The sequence below is a fragment of the Canis aureus genome, chromosome 19 (genome assembly GCF_053574225.1).
Source record: "Canis aureus isolate CA01 chromosome 19, VMU_Caureus_v.1.0, whole genome shotgun sequence".
NCBI lineage: Eukaryota > Metazoa > Chordata > Mammalia > Carnivora > Canidae > Canis > Canis aureus.
Genome location: NC_135629.1, coordinates 34489023 through 34509468, shown reverse-complemented (window position 1 = coordinate 34509468; position 20446 = coordinate 34489023). Strand labels below are relative to the sequence as shown.

General features: G+C 41.6%; 1 protein-coding gene across 2 annotated transcripts in view; it reads right to left on the bottom strand.

Annotated features, from left to right (window-relative positions):
• ARHGEF3 (Rho guanine nucleotide exchange factor 3) overlaps positions 1-20446 on the bottom strand; it is a 303450-nt gene that overhangs the window by 204451 nt on the left and 78553 nt on the right. For both annotated transcript variants that reach the window (XM_077858441.1, XM_077858440.1), the window contains exon 3: positions 2464-2530. In XM_077858441.1, the coding sequence (XP_077714567.1) occupies positions 2464-2530 (67 nt within the window). The remainder of the gene's footprint in view (positions 1-2463; positions 2531-20446) is intronic.

Here is a 20446-nt window from a genome sequence, read left to right as displayed (position 1 = left end):
GTCACTTAAACCAAGTGTATAGCTTTTTTTTTTTTTTTTAAGATTGTATTTATTTATTTCAGAGAGACAGAGACAGTGTCAGAGAGCACAAACAGGGAGGAGTGGGAGAAGGCTCACCAACTGAGCCACCCAGGTGCCCCAAACCAAGTGTATATCTAACAAGTTCCTTTGAGCAGCAATTTCTATAAAACAGAGTTGTGCTAAAAAATTCACAAAACAGGGATGCCTGGGTGGCTCAGCGGTTGGGTGTATGCCTTTGGCTCAGGGCGTGATCCTGGAGTTCTAGGATCGAGTCCCACATCGGGCTCCCTGCATGGAGCCTGCTTCTCCCTCTGCCTCTGTCTCTACCTCTCTCTGTGTGTCTCTCATGAATAAATAAAATCTTAAAAAAAAAAAAAAAAGAATTCACAAAACATTTTTCAAGGGAAAACAGCTAAAGAGGTTGTATGGCCATAGGTAATCAATTGCCCCAGTTTGCCTGGAAACTTCTAGTGCTAAAACCAGAACAATCACTGACAAACTTGGGTGGTTGGTCACCCTAAATGTACCTCAGTAGTTGGCTAGTGACCACTGCTGAATCAGAGGGAAGGGTAGAGTATCCTGAAGGGAGGCCAGAGGCAGAAAATACATGTTTTCAAAAAAGACCAACTTGCTCATAGAAGGTTTAATTTCTCTACAGTTGAAAACTGACAATAAATGTCAGCCATTCCAAAGTGTGTACAAACTATATTGTCAACAACGATTTATGGGCAATGACTTTGGGAAATGCCATCGACTCCATTCACTCTCCCTAATGTAGTCTCCAAGCACTGCAACACATCAAAGGTTCTGAGAAGTCTCGCCGTGGTGAACATATTTAATGAGGTGCTCTCAGTGGGTCCCAAGTTTATTTGACCACACAAGGCTTTTCCCACCTAATGCTTATGATCATCCAACTGAACACTCCTGGCGGAATGGGGATCTTATCCACAAAACCATAAATAACTTAGGAGATGACTTACATTCAGTAAGTCTACTTAGGAGACCAACACCTTTCTCTTTGTACTCAGTGAAAACCATACTGTAAACTTAGTTAAAATAGAGCCATGATCCATATTTATTTTTAATCACACACTTGGAGAAAACAACTAAGAATCTAGGCAGGATATTAAAGGTGATTTCAACTAGTAAAAACAGTGCTGAGAAGACCAAAGATGTGAACTTGAAACACAATCTGAGGTGGACTTTGTGTTTGATGGATGTGAGAGATGTTTATTCATTCAACAAAGTAATGAAGCATGTATGTGCTACGCCCAGTGATACAGTGGATAAGAGAGAGTAACAAGAGAGTAACAAGATCTCTACACACCTGATGTGTGGAGCTTCTAATATCACCTTTCAGCAGGCACTAATAATGATCTTATCCTATCAATAAGAAGAAAGTGCAGGGGTCCATAGGAGATGCCTCAGCTTAGATAGCTCCCCACAGGAGGTGATGTCAAGGCTTAGACCCAAGGGATAAAGTGGGTGGGCCAGCTACAGTGTGTGTAGGAGTGCAGTGCTAGACAGTGGGAGCTGTGTTCTAGGCAGAAGGAATAGCTAACACGAAGGCTGTCAGGGGGCGGTGAAACAAGCTCTGAGTATTCTTTACACATGCAAGGGTCTTCTTCCTAAGGTCAGAGCTAGAATGCATTTTAGCAAATGGTAGGGCTTCCATACACTTTATGATCATTTTTTTTTTAAGATTTTATTTACTTATTCATGAGAGACACACAGAGAGAGCACGAGAGAGGCAGAGAGACACAGGCAGAGGGAGAAGCAGGCTCCATGCAGGGAGCCCGATGTGGGACTCGATCCTGGGCCTCCAGGATCAGGCTCCAGGTGGAAGGCAAGCACTAAACCACTGAGCCACCCAGGGTTCCCACTTTATTATCATTATTATTATTAACATTATTATGTTAAGGAAGAGAACTTTGCATCAAGAGATGGTTAGAGCTGACTATACAATTTTAAAGGTCTACAGCTTTTGGTTTTATGATTGGGAGATTTTTCTGACTCCCCCTAAAAATCTGTTTGGAGCTTGCAGACTTCTCCTTCTGGAAAACCAAGCTCCCCATGAAGTTGTAAATCTACATTTTAACAGATTGTCCATTTCAGATTTTTCTTTTCTTCATTGTGCACTGGGTCCCTCCAGGTTCCCAGGAAAACAGGCACAATGCACCCCACCCCATCAACCGTGATGTGGCTTCTTTACCAGATGCTTCCAGTAGCCCAAGACCTACAGGGCAAACACCAGTGGGTGCTTATTGGGACACATTTTGTAATTAAGCCACAACCGCTGATACAAACACGATTTCTCCAAGTGCTAAAACACAGCTCTTTTGGCAGAGACTGATTAATAAAGCCAACTCCTGGTAGCACCGTTTCTGGAGAGGCCAGAATAGGGTGTAGAAGAGCAGGGACTGCTCCCAGGAAAACACTTACCCCTCTGAAATTCCAGGCTTTGGGGGAAGGGAACATGGGGAAGTTGGTTTGCCGCTGCCGCCTAGGCCTAGAAGAGGAGAAAAGACAAGACAACATGTTCGTTACTCACAGGTTCGACACTCAGAGGAAATCATCTATTTCAGATACAGTTTTACCAGAAAGAGAGATGCTTCGAGAAACGGTTCTGGCCGATGAGGCACTGGGCTTTCCTACAGCTCCGCAACCCTTAGCAGCCAAATGCACTCCGAACTCCTTCCCAGCACCTCAGGACCAAAGCTCCAGAGTCCCTTGGAAATAGTCAAGCCCCCACCCCTAAAAATTCAAATTGAATAGAAAATTCAACCTGGGTTGCAATAAAAAGAAATCAGACCAAGCTCCCGATCTTGATCTTTATTTCTCACACACAAACAATTCCCAAATGGATGCCATCAGGTGGTATTTACAGCTCTGGGCGAGCCTGGAACCCTACCTGGTGCAAGCCACACCTGAGCTGCAAACATTTAAAGGAGAATCCATATTTCTAACATGTAGCCATTGCCTAACCAGTTGGAACTGATTTTCTCTTCTATTAACCCCTCCATATGATTCAGTATCCTTACCTATGACAGAGGCAAGCTCTAGGGGTGGGCGCAGGATGTGGGTAAACAGTATGGGGAAGGAAAAAAAGCAGTAGTGTGGCTGGGGAGCTCCAGACACACCAGCAAAACCTTATTTCTGTCCCAAGGAGTAAATCCAATGTTATAGCTGCCAACATACCTACAGGGACACCTTTTACAATGCTTTTATGGGACAATAAATTACCCTTCCTAAAAATGTTGTGTCTGTCAATATGGAAATTCAACTTTCATGTTTGCTCAAAGTACCACCTCACTTCAAAGCATCCCTGAGAAAGGTCCATCTTGGACTTTCTCTGAAGTTTTAGTCACTGATGTACCAAAAAGGCATTGTCAGTTTTTCCCATGATAGCCACACCTGTATTTTGACTTCCCTGCCATGATCAGTAGGGACACACGGCAGGAGTGACCACTGCACAGGCTCTGCCATATGTGAAACTTGAGTAAAAATCTTCATTGGCTCTACCACATGAAAGATAAATAAGCCAAATGCAAGGTGATAATAATAGCAGTCACTAACAGGTATTGTGTACTTAAAACTGCACATGCTAAGACTTCATGGGATTAATCTCATCGACTCTCACACTGAGAGCTAGGGTTTGTCACTGTACCCATTTAATAGATAAGAAAACGGAGGCCTAAGGATATTAAGTGCCAACTATCAGCACATAGGTGAAATCAGGATTCTGGTCTCAGTTGCCTGATCTCAGATCCCACAGTGTGTCACTAGCTGCGTGACCCTAACCATGAGGCTTCATCTCTTGGGCTTTCACACTGCCTATATTGCAAAACAGGAGAAACAACATCAAGTATGCAGTCAAGACAAGATGAGCGCTCCGAATCCAGGTCTATCACTGCTAAGTTCTCAAAGGAGTCAGCATGAGCTCCGTTCCCTCCTCCCAAATTCTGGCTCCAAAAATAGCCTTCGTCCAGAGGCCCAGATCTGACATAGAAAAGCTGAGACAACTCACCCAAAACGATGGGAACTCCCACCTGCTGTGTCTTTCTATCCAGCCCCACTTGCCTCACTCTCCTCCTCACCCACACATACATCAATAAAAACCCAGGCTAATAACATCTCAAGGCAAACAGAACATGTGGGTGGTTATTTAGATTTAATACACTTCTCTATTAAGTAACATGTTGGTCTAAGTTCTTCTAAAAAAGCATTTCTCCCTTGGGATTAAAAAAAAAAAAACTAGAATTTAACAAAACATCTCCCTGGATACTGTTTCCTCCTCTCCCAGGTTATAATTGGGCTTTACTTTCCTAACTATTTGATGAGCTTCACTGATTCCAAAGCAACAACATATAACAAGCAGAACATTGTGAGTAAATGGACCCCTGTTTTACATGTCCACAGAAAATTATGATCACAACAATTAACAGTGATTAAATTACATGATGTGCCAGGCACTGTGCCCTAATAATGTAAGTCTCACAATATAATAGGTTATTATGTTACAGTATATTATTAGTACATGATATACAGGGAGTGTTATGATGGTGCTATAGAATGTTTTATATATATAAGTATTTTTGTACAAATATATAATACGTGATACATTATAATGGATATATATATATTTAAAATACTTTTATTTATTTAAAGTAAGTTCTACACCCAATGTGGGGCTTGCCCTCAAGATCAAGAGTCTACACGCTCTACCAACTGAACCAGCCAAGTGCCTAGGCATTATATACTTTTAAATAAATAATACAGCATTGTATCATAACATACTTTCATATAAATTATGGTATAATGGGGGATATTATCATTACCCCATTTTACAGATGAGATAAACTAGGACTCAGAGAGGTTAAGCCATGTGCCGAAAGTCAAATAGCTGGTAGGCAGCCAAGTTGAGATTCATAACCAGATGTGCCTGCCTCCAGATTCAGAGGATGTAGCCCCTCTCATATAGAGAGAAGCCCCATCAAACAGGGCACAGCATGCTTTTGGAAGAATGTGGCCAGAGGGTTCCTTGTGGGAGGGCACCAGTTTAGCAGGGTCTTACTCAAAAAGCCTCATAGGCAAAGAAACAGGATCAGAGCAAATCTGTCCATCCTAGGCAGTCTCAGGAAATTTGGATACACCATTTTTGGCTGGGGAAACTGCCAGGAAACCTACTAAGAGAAGGACTGTCTCTAACTGTAGGCTTCCCCCAACCCTTGTATTCCATCACCAGCCAGGCTTCCAGATCATTCACATTAGCTGGAATCCCTTCAACAATCTAATCTGGCATCCTAAGAGTATCCACCCTCCTTCCCCCCAGCCAAACACTAGCACCCAGATGGCTTTAAAGGACAGCTTTAGGGGGAGCACCTGGGTGGCTCAGTCAGTGAAGTGTCTGACTTGATTTCAGCTCAGGTCATAATCTCAGGGTCCTGGGATCTGGCCTGTGTTGGGCTCCCTACTCAGTGGGGAGTCTGCTTGTCTCCCCCTGCTCCTCCTCCTTCTCCCCCTCTCCCTTCCCCTGCTCACATCCATGCCAGCCGTGCACACATATGTGGTTAAGAAGCACAGCCTGTCCTACAGATGTCAGGAGGACAACGCTGACCAGTAACCATCCATCTCTGCAGAGGAACCGATGGGAAGCCAGGGGTGGGCATGCGGCAGGAGAGAAGCCACTGAGGCAGGAGGGAGAGCTTTTGCCTGGAAGGAGGTTATAACTGTCGGAAAGGTTGGGAAGAGAAGTTATAAACATTCCCCTCTCCAGGGAGCTTATGGTAGGCAGAGAAATGCCCACAGGAGAAGCAAAAAGTCAGGATTCAAGATGCATTTAGGGAATGATCTCAAATTCAGGTGTGTGTGTGTGTCTGTGTGGCTGGACTCAAACAGAATAAGCTCAGTAGCAATAGGGCTCAGGATTAGCAATCGAATGTATTTCCCACCACAGGAAAACAAATACAAACTTTTTCCCACCACCTTGGGAAGAGGATTAATGACCATTTCCAGAGCAGCTCCTGAGAGTATGGGTTTCAGAAGCTTCTGCTGCCCATGCACTATGTGACGCTAGCTCCAAGAGTGGCTCCCTCCCTTTCTTGCTGGGGGACTTCAACCAGGCTACCTATTCTCTACTCCCTCTGAGTCTCCATTTTCTCATCTATAAAATGGGGATAATGATCTCTTTTCACAAAATTGAAGCATTTAAGTGCTATATAAAATGGCAGAGAATCTGGTACTTGCTAGATGCTCAAGTTAGCTACTACAGTAGTCTCCCCTTATGCATGAAGGGTAGGTATCAGGGGCACGTGGCTGGCTGAGTTGGTGGGGCATGTGATTCTTGATCTTGTGGTTGTGAGTTCCTGCCCCACATCAGGTGTACAGCTTATTTTTAAAAAGGGTACGTTTCAAGACTCCCAGTGGATGCCTAAATCAATGGAAATGACCAAACCCTGTACATGCTATGTTTTCTCCTACACATACTACTTATAATTAAGTTTAATTTATGAATGAGGCATAAGGGCAATGACGACAATAACTCCTAATAGGATAGAATTATATAACAGGGGCACCTCAGTGGCTCAGTTGGTTGAGTGAGCCACTTTTGATTTCAGCTCAGGTCATGATCTTAGAGTCGTGGGATTGAGCCATGTGATAGCCATACCCAGTATGGAGCCTACTTAAGATTCTCTCTCTCCCTTTCCCACTACCCCTCCCCCTCTCTAAAAAATAGGATTATAACACTATATGTAGTAATAAAAGTTATGTGAATGTGGCTTCTCTCTCTCAAATATCTTATTGTACTGTATTGCCCTTCTTGTGGTGATGTGAGATGATAAAATGCCTATGAGATCAGATGAAGTGAGGTGAATGATGTGAGCATTGTGACATAATGGTAGGCTTCTACTGACCTTCTGACAACTCATCACAAGGAGGAGCATCTTGAAGCCTCCTTCTTTAACCAAGTAAAAGGGAATGTTACTTATCATTACCATTGGTAAGGCACATGTGAACAGCAGTGAAATTCACACTAATTCTTATACATTAGATAAAATAGAAGGAAAATAAAAACAAAGTCTTCAACCTGACAATATGACAATATTTGTTAGACTACAACATGACTACAAATACGAACACAATGGAACCATGAAAAGTGATCCCCTCCATTCCTTGTCTAATTTCATGCCTCCCACCCTATTTCCCTTCCCAAAGAGTACCACCTTAGCCAGCATGTTGTTTATGTTTTAAATATTTCAATGTCTTAATTCTCAACTCAGAACATCATGCTAACAAAACTTTCCTTTTGGGACACCTGGGTGGCTCAGCAGTTGAGCACCTCCCTTCAGCCCAGGGCGTGATCCTGGAGTCCCAGGATCAAGTCCCACATCGGGCTCCCTGCATGGAGCCTGCTTTTCTCTCTGCCTATGTCTCTGCCTCTCTCTCTCTCTCTCTGTCTCTCATGAATAAATAAATAAAAATATTTTTTTAAAAACCAACTTTCCTTTTATTTCTTTTGTTTTATTTCTCTATATCCATGAAGACAATTGTAGCACTCCTAGGAAAGTCATAAAGCTACATTTTATAAAAGAAATTAGTGCAGAATATGGTACCACTTGTGCCAGTTTTTTTTTAAAAAGATTTATTCATTCATTTTGAGAGAGGCAGAAACAGTATGCAAGCAGGAGAAAAGGCAGAGAGAGAGGGGAAGCAGACAACCCTCTGAACACGGAGCCTGACTTGGGGCCCACTCCTGTGACCCTGGGATCACAATCTGAGCTGAAATCAAGAGGCAGACACTGAACCAACTAAACCACCCAAGCGCCCTTATGCCAGTTATTTTTATTCTGTTTGGACCAGTTAAGACAGTGACAGTCTCTTTCAGGTAAATGTCTTCTTAGGTCTGATAGTGGTACATAATTGAGGATGGACTGGCAGGTGGTTAGCCTGGTGAAGACCCCATATTTGTGGAGAAGCTCACTGTGAAGAGGTAGTTTGCCAATGGAAAGCTGATCATTTTGGCTTGTCTCTTAAACAAAAGCACAAAGGCACCACCCACTAACATGTTTCCATAGTTCATAGACCACACTCAGTTTCATTCCACTCATGCCATGGTTGCAACTCCAGCTCTTTTTTTACTGATAAATTGTGTGGGGAAAGGATCACAGAACCTCAGAAATAGTCAACTGATACAATCACTCAGCACTAGTTGGATCTTCTGCAACAGTCCCATTGAGAATGCACCCTGAAAGACAGCCATCACCCTTTGGAGAAGGGTTCTGTACCCAATCACAGGGGCTCACATATTAATTTATCTCCAATATTATAGAACAGCTCCTATGGGGAAGGCACAGTACTAGACATTAGTGAATGACACAAATCCAGTGTCTGCTTTCATGAAGCTTACAAAAGGACGAGAGAGACAGACAACATAGTAAGTCTTTAAAAAAAAAAAAAAAAAAAAGAGCTGTGTTAGGAGTGACAAAGGGGCTCAATCATTTGAGGAGCCAGGAGGTCCTCCCAGAGGAAATGAGCCCTCCCTATGACCTGACAGAGATGAGGACTCAGCCAGGTGATAAAACAGGGAGCAATGGGCCAGGCCACAGGAAAGCAAGCTAAAATGCAGGAGATAAAAAGCTGACCTTTGCAAAGATTACCAAAATAGGCAAAACTGGCAAAACTACTAAAATTAAAAGTCAAGAGTTAAGATGTAAAAGAGAGATGGCACATTTGAAAAACTGGAAGCTAAGTATGACAACCTAAATGTCGTCAATAAAGGATTCTTAAATAAAACTATATTCATTCCTTGCAATGTAAGACCATGTAGGATGATGTATTAATGAAAAACTCAAAAAAAAAAGAAAGAAAATCCAAGTTGCAGGAGATATGCATGATATATAATACTATTTAGAATCTCACAAAGTAACACTCTATTGTTTATAGCCACACATACACATAGTAAGACTACAGATGAAAAGGATTTATCAACTGGATAAGACTGGCTCCCTTTGGGGACTGAGAGGGAAAAGAGACTGGACTGGGACCCATTGAGGCTTCATCTCTACCTGTAATGTTCCATTTATTCACATAAAAGTTTTTTTTTTTTTTTAGAGATTTTATTTATTTGAGAGAGAGAGAACATGAGCGGGGGTGGGAGGGCAGAGGGTAGAGAGGGGCAGAGGGACAAGCAGACTCCCCTCTGAGCAGGGAGCCGGATGCAGGGCTCCATCAATGACCTAAACCCTAAGCCAAAGGCAGAGGCTTAACCAACTGAGCCACTCAGGCACCCCTCACATAAAAATTCTGAAGCCAACAGGGCAAGATGATGTCTATTAAATGGTGGGTACAGAGATGAAAGTTACAACAGCCTATATTTTGCTATATGGGTGAAATAGTTTATAATTAATAATAATAATAAACGAATTAATTATGGCAAAGCTATATAAAACACAAAGGCATCCATTAAAGATAATGCCTTCACCAGCAAAGACTATAAAATACATAATGTAGGATAAGCAACAGGACAACATATAAACTCATTTGTGTTTACACACACACGTATAGAATCAGCTATGTGTATACCTCCTGAGGGCCCTGGAAGGGCACATGCCCAACTGTTGATGCTGATTATGTGTGTAGCCAGGGTAGGGGGCGGGAAGCATAGATGTGGACATCTTTTACATTATGTAGTTTTTTAGAAGATTTTATTTATTTATTCATGAGAGACAGAGAGAGAGAGAGAGAGAGAGAGGCAGAGACAGGCAGAGGGAGAAGCAGGCTCCATGCGGGGAGCCTGATGCGGGACTCGATCCCGAGACTCTGGGATCGCTCAACCACTGACCAACCAGGCATCCCTACATTATGTATTTTTAAATCTTTACTATGGAAATGTATTATGTAATGAAAATCATAATAATTTTTACTGAAAGACCTTGACAGGTGGGGAAGGAGGCCAAGAGGATTAAGGTGAGGCTGAAGAGGCAGCCAGAACTGGACAGGGCAGGGCCTTAAAGGCTAGGATTGGGAGGTCGGCCGTGGGCTGAGGAGGCTCCACTAAGGCTATACAGTAGGAAACGACATGAGATTCGCCTTTAGAAAAATCCCTCTGGCTGGAGGGAAGAGAAGATAGCAGAGGGGTCCAGAATGAAGGCAGAGACCAGCAGGGAGGCTAATGTAGGCATCCAGATCCACTGCAGCTTCTCTCATGGGGCACTTTTAAGATTCTAAAGGCAGAGAAGTTGGAAGTGTACATTCAGACTTCTTTTTCCCATTTTTCCATCCCTCTGCCAGTTGTTTTTTTAGAACAGCACTGTCTGATAGAAATACCGTGCAAGCACATACGTAATTTTAAATTTTCTATTAGTCACATTAAAATGGTAAACAGAAACAGGTAAGTTTATTTTATAATAATATAGTTTATTTAACCCAATATATCCAGATACTATTATCAGTTCAATGTGGAGTAGAAAAAATATTAGAGATATTTCACATTTTTTCATATCTTCAAAAGCCAATGAGTATATTACTGGGGTGCCTAGGTGGCTCAGTCGGTTAAGCATCCAACTTAATTTCAGCTCAGGTCATGATCTAGGGGTCATGAGATGGAGCCCCACATCAGGCTCCACACTGGGGGTGAAGCCTTCTTAAGATTCTTTCTCTCCCTCTCCATCTGCCTCTCCCACCCTACTTGTGCTCTCATAAATAAATAAATAAATTTTTAAAAATCCAATGAGTATTATACTCTTGTGTCAATTTCAAGTGCTCAGTAGCAGTACATGGCATGTGTCTATCATACTGGACAGCACAGTTGTAGAAAAACAATTCATTAGTTTCAAAGAGCCTCAGATTTTGAAAATTCATGGCTCTACATCTCATGGCTGTATGTTAGTGACCAACCACCAAAATCTCTAAATTGAGACCCTCTTGAAAAGTGAGACATTCTCTAAAATGATTTTAGTATCCATCTAAATTCAGAAAAAATAATAAGAAAAAAATATTTACAAAGGCTCTAAGATGTGGTCTCTGGAAAAAATATAGGAAATTATTTTCAGGTCACAACTTTACTTGAATAGAGCAACAGATAAAATTTTTCCCAAATGGGGATTATCCCAAACACTGGGATGTCTATGATCTGGTCCTAAATAATACAGATACCAGATGTATTCCAGAATGAACTAATCAAACTAATTCCAGAATGAACTAAAAAGAACAGATTTAAATGATTTTTTAACCCATAAAATGATTATATTTGTAGTTTGCCTTTTGTTTAGGTCACTTATTTATATAAAGGGATGTTCTCTTTTTTTTTTTTTTTGTTATGGATATGTAAGGGCTCTTTATAGACTCAGGAGCGAGCATGTAGCAAAGTGTCTGGCACTACCTGGTGCTCTAGTAACCATATTAAAAGGTATATATTAAATTCCATCAACTGATGAATGAAAATTGATAAACAAAAGGTGGCATATGCCTACAATGGACGTCATTCAAAAGAATGAAATACTGGCACATGCTATGACATGGGGCACCTTGAAAACATTATGCAAAGTGAAAGAAGCCAGACACAAAAGGCCACATCTTGTATGATCCTATTTATATGAAATACCCAGAGGAGGCAAATCCATAAGGAGAGAAAGCAGACTAGTAGTGGTCAGGGGCGGATGGAAAGAGAGTGAGTGGGAAATGACTGTTTATTGGGTACATAATTTCCTTTTGCAGTGATGACAACATTGTGGAATTAGATAGTGGTGATGGATACACAACACTGTATATGCACTAAATGCCATCGAATTACTATATATTTAAAATGGTTAAAATGGTAAATATGTGTATTTTACCACAATTTTTTAATAGGGAGGGTATTCTTTGGGTAAATACCTAATAGTGCAATTGCTGGATCGTAGGGTAGTTTTATTTTTTACTTATTGAGGAACCTCCATGCTGTTTTCCACAGGGACTGTACCAGTTTACATTCCCACTAACAGTGCAAGAGGGTTCGCCTTTCTTTACATCCTTGCCAATACCTGTTGTTTCTTGTGTTGTTGATTTTAGCCATTCTGATAGGAGTGAAGTGGTATCTCATTATAGAATTGATTTGCATTTCCCTGATGATCAGTGATGTTGAGCATTTTTTCATGTCTCTACCCAAAGAATATAAAAAATACTGGGCAGCCTGGGTGGCTCAGTGGTTTAGCGCCGCCCTCAGCCCAGGGTGTGATCCTGAGGACCCAGGATCGAGTCCCATGTTGGGCTCCCTCCATGGAGCCTGCTTCTCCCTCTTCCTGTGTCTCTGCCTCTCTCTCTGTGTGTCTCTCATGAATGAATGAATAAAATCTTTAAAAAAAATACTATTTCAAAAGGATACATGCACTCTCATGTTTATAGCAGAATTATCTACAATGCCAAATTATGAAAACAGCCCAAGGGTCCATTGGCTGATGAATGGATAAAGAAGATGTGGTATATATACAGAATGGAATATTACTCAGCCATAAAAAAGAATGATTCCTGCCATTTGTAATGACATGCATGGAGTTAGAGAGTATCATGCTAAATGAAATAAGTCAGTCAGAGAAAGACAAATATCATACGATTTCAAAAAAAAAAAAAACAAATATCATACGATTTCATTCATATGTAGAATTTAAGAAACAAATGAGCAAAGGGAGAAGAAAGAGAGAGAGGCAAACCAGGAAACAGACTCTTAACTATAGAGAACAAACTGATAGTTACCAATGGGTTGGGGGGTCAGGGGTGGGGGGAGGCAGGTGAAATAGATGATGAGGATTAAGGAATGCACTTGTCCTGATAAGCACTAGGTGACATATGGAAGTGCTGAATCCTTATATTGCTCACCTGAAACTACTAGTATTACATTGTATGTTAGCTAGCTGGAATTTAAATTAAAACCTTTTTAAAGGGGGGAGAGCCATGTTTCACTGCTTTAAAATTTTTTTAGTTTAAAAAATAGGGTAAAATAAAGATCGTTTTTCAGGCAAAATAAAAAATATATATCTAATGAAAAATCCTCATGAAATAATCATGCAAAATAAAATATCATTAACTATACCAGAAGCAGGATTTATGTAAATAAAAGCCAGGGAGAGTAAGCATTCTGTGCAGCTTGGGAACTGACAAAAATGGCTTAGATGTTAAGTTTTATCAGCACTTGTGAGAAATCTGCCCTACAAGTCCCCATTTCAGAGACACATATTTATGTGAATCCTTCAACAATGATAAAAATTCCCACACTCTGGCTTTCTCCACTTCCTCCCGTTCTCCACTCCTGGCCCTGGCTCTCTGTTCAGAGAGTCTGCAGCAATACCCATTCCATCCTTTGCTCCACCTCATGAGGCATTCTGCTGCATTTCTCTTTCACCCTTGAGCTTCCTGCAAAGCTTTTATCTTCAGAACAACTTTTCATGAGTTCAGTCTTCCAGAAAAAAACAAAACAAAACACCTCTTAATGGTAAATTTTAATGTTTTGCAAGTGGTGCCATGAAGCAGCAATTTGGTGCAGCAGTTAAAAGTGCATATGCTTGAGGGCACCTGGGTGGCTCAGTCCGTTAAACGTCTGACTCTTGATCTCAACTCAGGTCTTGATCTCAGGGTCATGAGTTCAAGCCTTGCATTGGCGGAGGAGGAGTGCTCCTGTCCATTTGTGTATTTCAAGTCCGGGGTGGGCCAGAGATTGCTTATTCACATTTCTATGTGTTGGGCAGCCACTGTAAACCTTTCTGCACAAACTACACCCACCAAACAGGATAGCAACATACAAGGTGGTCAGAGCATGGATGCTGCAGTCCCCAAGACCCAGTTCAAGCCCAACTCTATCAGGTGATATTGGGCAACTTAGAGAACTTCCCTGAGTCTCAGTTTCCAACTTGAAACCAAATCCAAATCACAAACCAGTGAGTCCAGACCACACAAAGAGCCGCTACTCCTACTATCTGCCCCCTCCCCTACTCTGCTCTGTTTTTCTCCATAGAATTGATCACCTCCTAATGTAAGCTCTGAGAGAACGGAACTGCATTTTACTCTGCAGCATCCCTTCTGCCCACAGTGATGCCTGGCACATAGTAGACACTCAGCAAATATTTGGAGCTAATGTTTATTAATGTTTATTAAGCTCTCAGTGTACACAAAGCACAGTACAGGAATTATTGTACTTAATCCTCAAACAACCCTATGATGTCTATCTCACCACATCCATCCATTTTCAAGTTGGAAACTGAGGCTTGGGGAAGTTTGAGGAGGAGAAACCAGATGGTAAGGGTCTTACAGACTACTGCGAGGTTTTGAATTTTAGTTTGAGCGAGATGGGAAGCCACAGAAAGATTTTGAGCAGAAAAGAGGATCTATGTTTCAAAAGGCTGTTCTCAATGCTGTGTAGGGAGAACACTGGAGGGGGCAAGACAAGGAGCAGAGAGGTTGGTGAGGGAGTTCCTGGAGTAGCCCAGGTGATGGGCAGCAGAGCCGTGGACCAAGATGGCAGCGGTGGTGAGCAGTAGTGCAATTATATACATACTTGAAGATAAGGTAACAGGATTTGCCAGTGGGTGGGATATGGAGGCTTAAATTAAAACAAAGTCAAAGATGCTCTAAGAATTTTAACCTGAGCAACTGGGAGGACAGAGAAGACTTATGGGAGGGACAGACTAATGGACAAAAGCCAGAGCAGACAGATGATCTGAATTGGTATGGATCTTGAAATGGAGATTAGAGTGAGCAGCTGGATACAAGAAACTGAAGAGTATATCCAAGAGCATCAGCCTTTAGACCGAGGAGGAGCCACACTCTGGTGAGGGGAGAACCAAGGGAGAGGAACGTTCCAGAAGCCAAGTAAGAAAGTGTTTCAGGGAGGGAGTGCTCAACTACATCATTAAGTAGGGGATAGAGAAATGCCTACTGAAATTCAGCAAAGCACGGGTCCCTGGTGACTTGACAGGATAAAGTGAATGGAGGTGGGAACAGAGCTGAGAGAGGCTTGGCTCAAAATAATCTAGAAGCATGTCTGTAGAAAATCTAGGTTGATAAGGATCTTAGGTATTGGCCAGTTCACTGAAGTCATTAAAATGTGAACTCCCTAAGGGTGAGCATTTCATATTTTTTTTTAAAGATTTATTTATTTGAGAGAGAGAGAGCAAGTGAGCATGGGGGTGGAGGAGAGAGAGAGAGGGAGAGAGAATATCTCAAGCAGACTCCCTGCTGAGCACAGAGCCCAATGCAGGGTTTGATCCCATGACCCTGAGATCATGACCTGAGCTTAAATCAAGAATCAGACGCTTAATCAACTGAGCCACCCAGGATCCTCCTTCATCGGTCTTTTTAATGTTTTATTCCCACCTCAGGACACCTGGCACATGATAGATGGTCAATAAATATTTGCAAGACTTTTTTGAACTTCCTTGATATCTCCAGCCAAACAGTACAGGTCAACAGGAACTTTGCATCTCTAACAGGATGGTATGGACAACAGTGAGGAAACTCATACACAAATTATCCCAAGATGGAATGTTTCATTCCCTTCCCTTGACTAAAGAAACTAGAATTAATACTACTTGGCATTTATTCATCACGGAAATAATGTGTTTTCCAGTTACTCCTCTCATTGGCATTCAGATCTATATCATCAGTGGATTGAATGGCTTCTCATTGGCAACACCAAATCTGAACTCAGCTAATTGTAAGCTGGTCTAATTAGCAGAAATTACAGAATATTTTTAAAAGGATGTTTTGTAATAGAGGTATTTTGGAAATCCAATTTAGGAAAATTATTGTTTCATATTCTCAAAGTGCTGACCTACAGATGATGTTTCTAAAGCATTTAGGGGTCACTTTTAAAAGCAAGGGGATCATTCTCCCTGTCCCCACCTGCATCCATCTGAATTATGGCACATTTTCAATGGGAAAGGCTTCATTACATCCTAAGGAAATCCACATCCTGCATCTCCAGGTCACAGTCCGGCAGAGAGAGGCCTCACGTCCCTCCGGAAAGGATAATTAGTTTTCTACCCTTTAATCAAGGAGCAGCAGATTGTTGTTTTTCTAAAGTTTTGCCTGGGGAGAGCCTGTTCTTTCCAGAGTGTGTGTTTTTCTAACCAGGACTCCTTGTACGTACCCAGTCTCCCCATGAGCCAACACTGAGAGGCACTCCCCCCTTATCTGAAATGAAAAACTGAAGCTCTCCACTGATGACAGCCTCTGGCCCCTCAACTGCACAGATGTGGGATCAGGGCATGGTCATCGCAACTTACCAGTGCCAGTGACCTTTTATTTATATGGACCAAGAGAATCCTCAATCTCTCCATCATGGAGGTCATGTTTTTAAGAGTTTACTTAAAAAAAAAAAATGCTTATCATGTGCCATCAGATACTAAGTCCTTAATAAATATTAACTCATTTAACCCTCAAAGCAATTTTATAAGTAAATACTTTTATTATTCCCACTTTATAGATGAGGAAACTGAAGCCCAGAGAGGTCAAGTGACTTGTCCAAAATCATACAGCTAGTAGGTGGCAGAGCCAGGTTTTAATCCCAGATGGTCTGGCTCCAGAAAACAAAGAAACATGTTAAAACCATGGCATAAGCAGTGACAACAGAGAAAAGAAGTTGGAAAAGATGCTTACTGTGTGCTAGGCCAGAAGCCAATGTTACTGGTTGGTTTCTCTTTATATGAAGTGCCATTGGACTTTAAAAATAACAATAATAATAATAATCAGAGATTAGTATTATGTGTTGGTTTTTCTACATCGGCAATAAACATCCATGCATATTCATTGGTATATTTTTACTGTGTGCATGTTACTTTGATAAAATTGCAATTTTAGTTTAAAAATTTTAATGGCTGAGTTTCCTTAATGTTTTAAAGGGATCTGAATCAAATAAACAACTCTTAGAAAATGTTTTTAAAAAATCACCCTGAACTCTCTTTCCAATTTTTGTCTTAAAAAGAAAAGTAAGAAAAGTCTTTAGAATTGTTCTATCAAACTGTATACAAATCAGAAACAAAAAGGAAGGAGATAAATTCATTTTTTTTCAAATCCTGAAAAGCTCTAAATCAAAAATTATATTTACAGACACCATACTTTCTTAGTTTCTATCCAATAGGTATGAGGGGTTTTTTTGCCCAAGGTAGGGCAGAAGAAAGACTTCACACTTTATTCAATAATATATTGATCAAGGGCACCTGGGTGGTTTAGTCAGTTGAGCATCTGACTTCAACTCAGGTCATGGTCTCAGGGTCCTGAGACAGAGCCCCTAGTCTCTTCCTTCCTAGAAGGAAGTCTCCTTCTCCCTCTCCCTCTCCCTCCTGCTCATGCTCTCTCTCTCTCTCAAATAAATAAATTAATAAATAATAACATATTGATCAGAAGCTAATAAATAAATCAGCATGTAGGTGACCTAACACCTTAAAAATGAAAATTGCAATCCTAAAAATTAGGATTCAGAAATGGGCATCTCTAACAAATGTTCTGTTGATTCTAACTCAGTTAAAAACACCAAAAATTCTTAAATTTTAGCCAGTATTGCTTTAAGCAGTTTATTGACTTTCTGATACAGGACCTACCACAGTCTCCAAGGTAATTAGAAGCTCTATAAATGCTGTTTTTTGGCAGTGCCTGGGGCCACACATAAAAGCATGTTTATTCCCAAACTCTCAGTGAAATATGGTGGTAGGGTGGGACCACGGCTGCATATATGGAGAAAAAGGAAAAGATAATGCCAAGGAGACCATTCAAACTGAGATTATTTCATCACTATGACAAACAGCAAGCCACCCCTAAAGTCCTGGATAAGAGAGAGTAATTCTGAGCAAGACAATTACTCAAAGTAAGAGAAATTCTGAGTAAGACAGGGTAATATCATTATTTCAACAACAATAATAATGCTATTAGTGCTGTGCTTATTATGTGGATTAGTTCATTTAGTTTTCCTAGGGGCCCTGAAAATAACGGCCATCAGAAGAAGGCTGCGGCCCTCTGAGGTTAGACTTGGAAGTGCTCCACGGCTACTAAAAGTCAGAGCCAGACAGCCTGTTCCAGGATGCCTGCTTTGGGCCCCTGAGTCCTGCTAGATTGTCTAAAGGGTTTTCTGGCCACCTAATCCATAAAGGCCACCAAACTAGAGAGAGAAAAATTAACTGTGTTGATCAGTTATGTGCGATTTATCAAATATTTCTATCAAATACAGTCCCATTGCACAGGACAGAGCAAGCCCCCAGCCATCCTCCAGGGCAGCTCCTCCTCCAGCTCACCAGCTGGGCTCCAGTGGGAGCAGAGCTGGTACTTGCATCAATGTTGCCATAGCTGCCACCATGGCAACTGCCCACTGTTGCCCCGGCAAAGATGCTCTCCTCGCTCTTGGGAGCCCTGATGCAAGGATGCAGCCCCACAGAAACTCGTGTTTTTACCTGCTCCCAACTTGCTCATACTGAGAACCAACTGGGGGTTCCCCAGGCCCCTGTTTGCATTTGGACCAGACTACTAGGTATAAAGGCTGAGAGGGAGATGTGGGTTCAAGGAGAGGCTGTACAGAACTGAAGGGTGGGTAGTTAACTGCCTGAGGGGCCTCTACTCCTAGCAGGGCTGTCTGAGTTCTGACTCTGGCACTTGCTACCTGGGGATGCTAAGCAAATGGTTTGGCCTCTAGGAACCCACATTTTAGAATATGGAAAACAACAATAATGTTAGATTTTACATTTTATAGAACCATTTTGAGATATAAATAGAGCCAAGCATGTAAAGGACATACAGAGTAAATACTGGCTATTGTTGACTATTATCACCAATTCAATGGTGCTGATGCCAGCATAAGGCCAGGAGCCCTCATCCTCTTGATGCTGCCTTTATACCACAGCAGCCTGACGTTCAAAACAAGAAGTCCTTCTGTCCACAGCACAGGGGTACTGACAGGGCTGAACAGTAGACAGCACAGTCCACACACACCCTACTTTGCTCAGGGAGACACGAGAGTGGTCAGTGGGTACCCCAAATTCAGTACTCTTCCCTCTAGGCAATATGGCTTCTCTGAAAAGATTGATTCATCAAAATAAGCCAACTAAGTTTATTCAACAAAAATAGGAGTTTGGGGTGCCTGGATGGCTAGGTTGGTTAGGTGTCTGACTTGATTTTTGGCTTGGGTCATGATTTTGGGGTCGTGGGACCAGCTCTGCATTAGGCTCCACACTCGGGGGTGGGGGTCTGCTTGGGATTCTCTTCCCCCTATTCCCCTGCCTCTCCCCACCTCAAAAAAATAAATAAATAGGGGCACCTAGGTGGCTCAGTCAACTGAGCATCCAACTTTGGCTCAGGTCATGATCTCAGGGTCCTAGAATTGAGCCCTACATCAGACTCATGCTCAGCAGGGAATCTGCTTCTCCCTCTCCCTCTGCTCCTCCCCCTGCTTGTGCTCTCTCTGTCTCTCTCTCAAATAAATAAATAAAAATTTTAAAAAATAATAAATAAATATCTTTTAAAAATCCCAAAAAGCAAAACAACTTTTAAGATACTGAAGCCATGGATGAACCATCTTTAAGGCCAAATTATAGCATTCAAAATTTTCTAGAAAATTCTGAAAGAATAATGTCCACATTGTTGGCCATGGTGATTTCTCAGGGTTAGGATTGACTCAAGGAACCTTCACTTGCTATGTCACACATTCATACACTGAACTTTCATGATAGGCATATATTAATTTTGTAATAAAAAAAGAACAGCTTTTAAAAAAAGCTGAAATGCTTTCCAATAATACAGGTAGTTCACAAAAGAAGAAACCCAGTGAATAAACAAATGAAAAACGTTCACCTTCCTTAGTAACTAGCAAAATGGAAATTTAAATACGAGTACATCTGCCTTTCAAATTGATGATTTTTGTAGGATAATACTTCATGGTGGACCAGAATGTGGAGAAACAGACATTTTGCTTCACAATTGTGAATGTATGAACTGAGATAATGTTTCCACAGGGTAATTTGGCAGCATTTTCCAAGGACGTTAAAATGACCCAGAACTTCACCTTCATAATAATTAATTTGACAAAATAAACCACAAACAGGCTTAGTGGCGAGGATACAGCTTTGTGTTGTTTCAGAGGGAGGAACTATGTGCAGCTCAACTGACCAACAAAAGGGACTAGCTACTGGGGATCCCTGGGTGGCGCAGTGGTTTAGCACCTGCCTTTGGCCCCGGGCGCGATCCTGGAGACCTGGGATTGAATCCCACGTCGGGCTCCCGGTGCATGGAGCCTGCTTCTCCCTGTCTGTGTCTCTGCCTCTCTCTCTCTCTCTCTCTCTGTGTGTGTGTGTGACTATCATAAATAAATAAAAAATAAAAATAAATTTTAAAAAAGGGACTAGCTACTGGAAAAGCACGTTTTGCAAAGTTCTCCATGTTCATTATGCAAAACACAGGCAAGAAGACTTGCTTA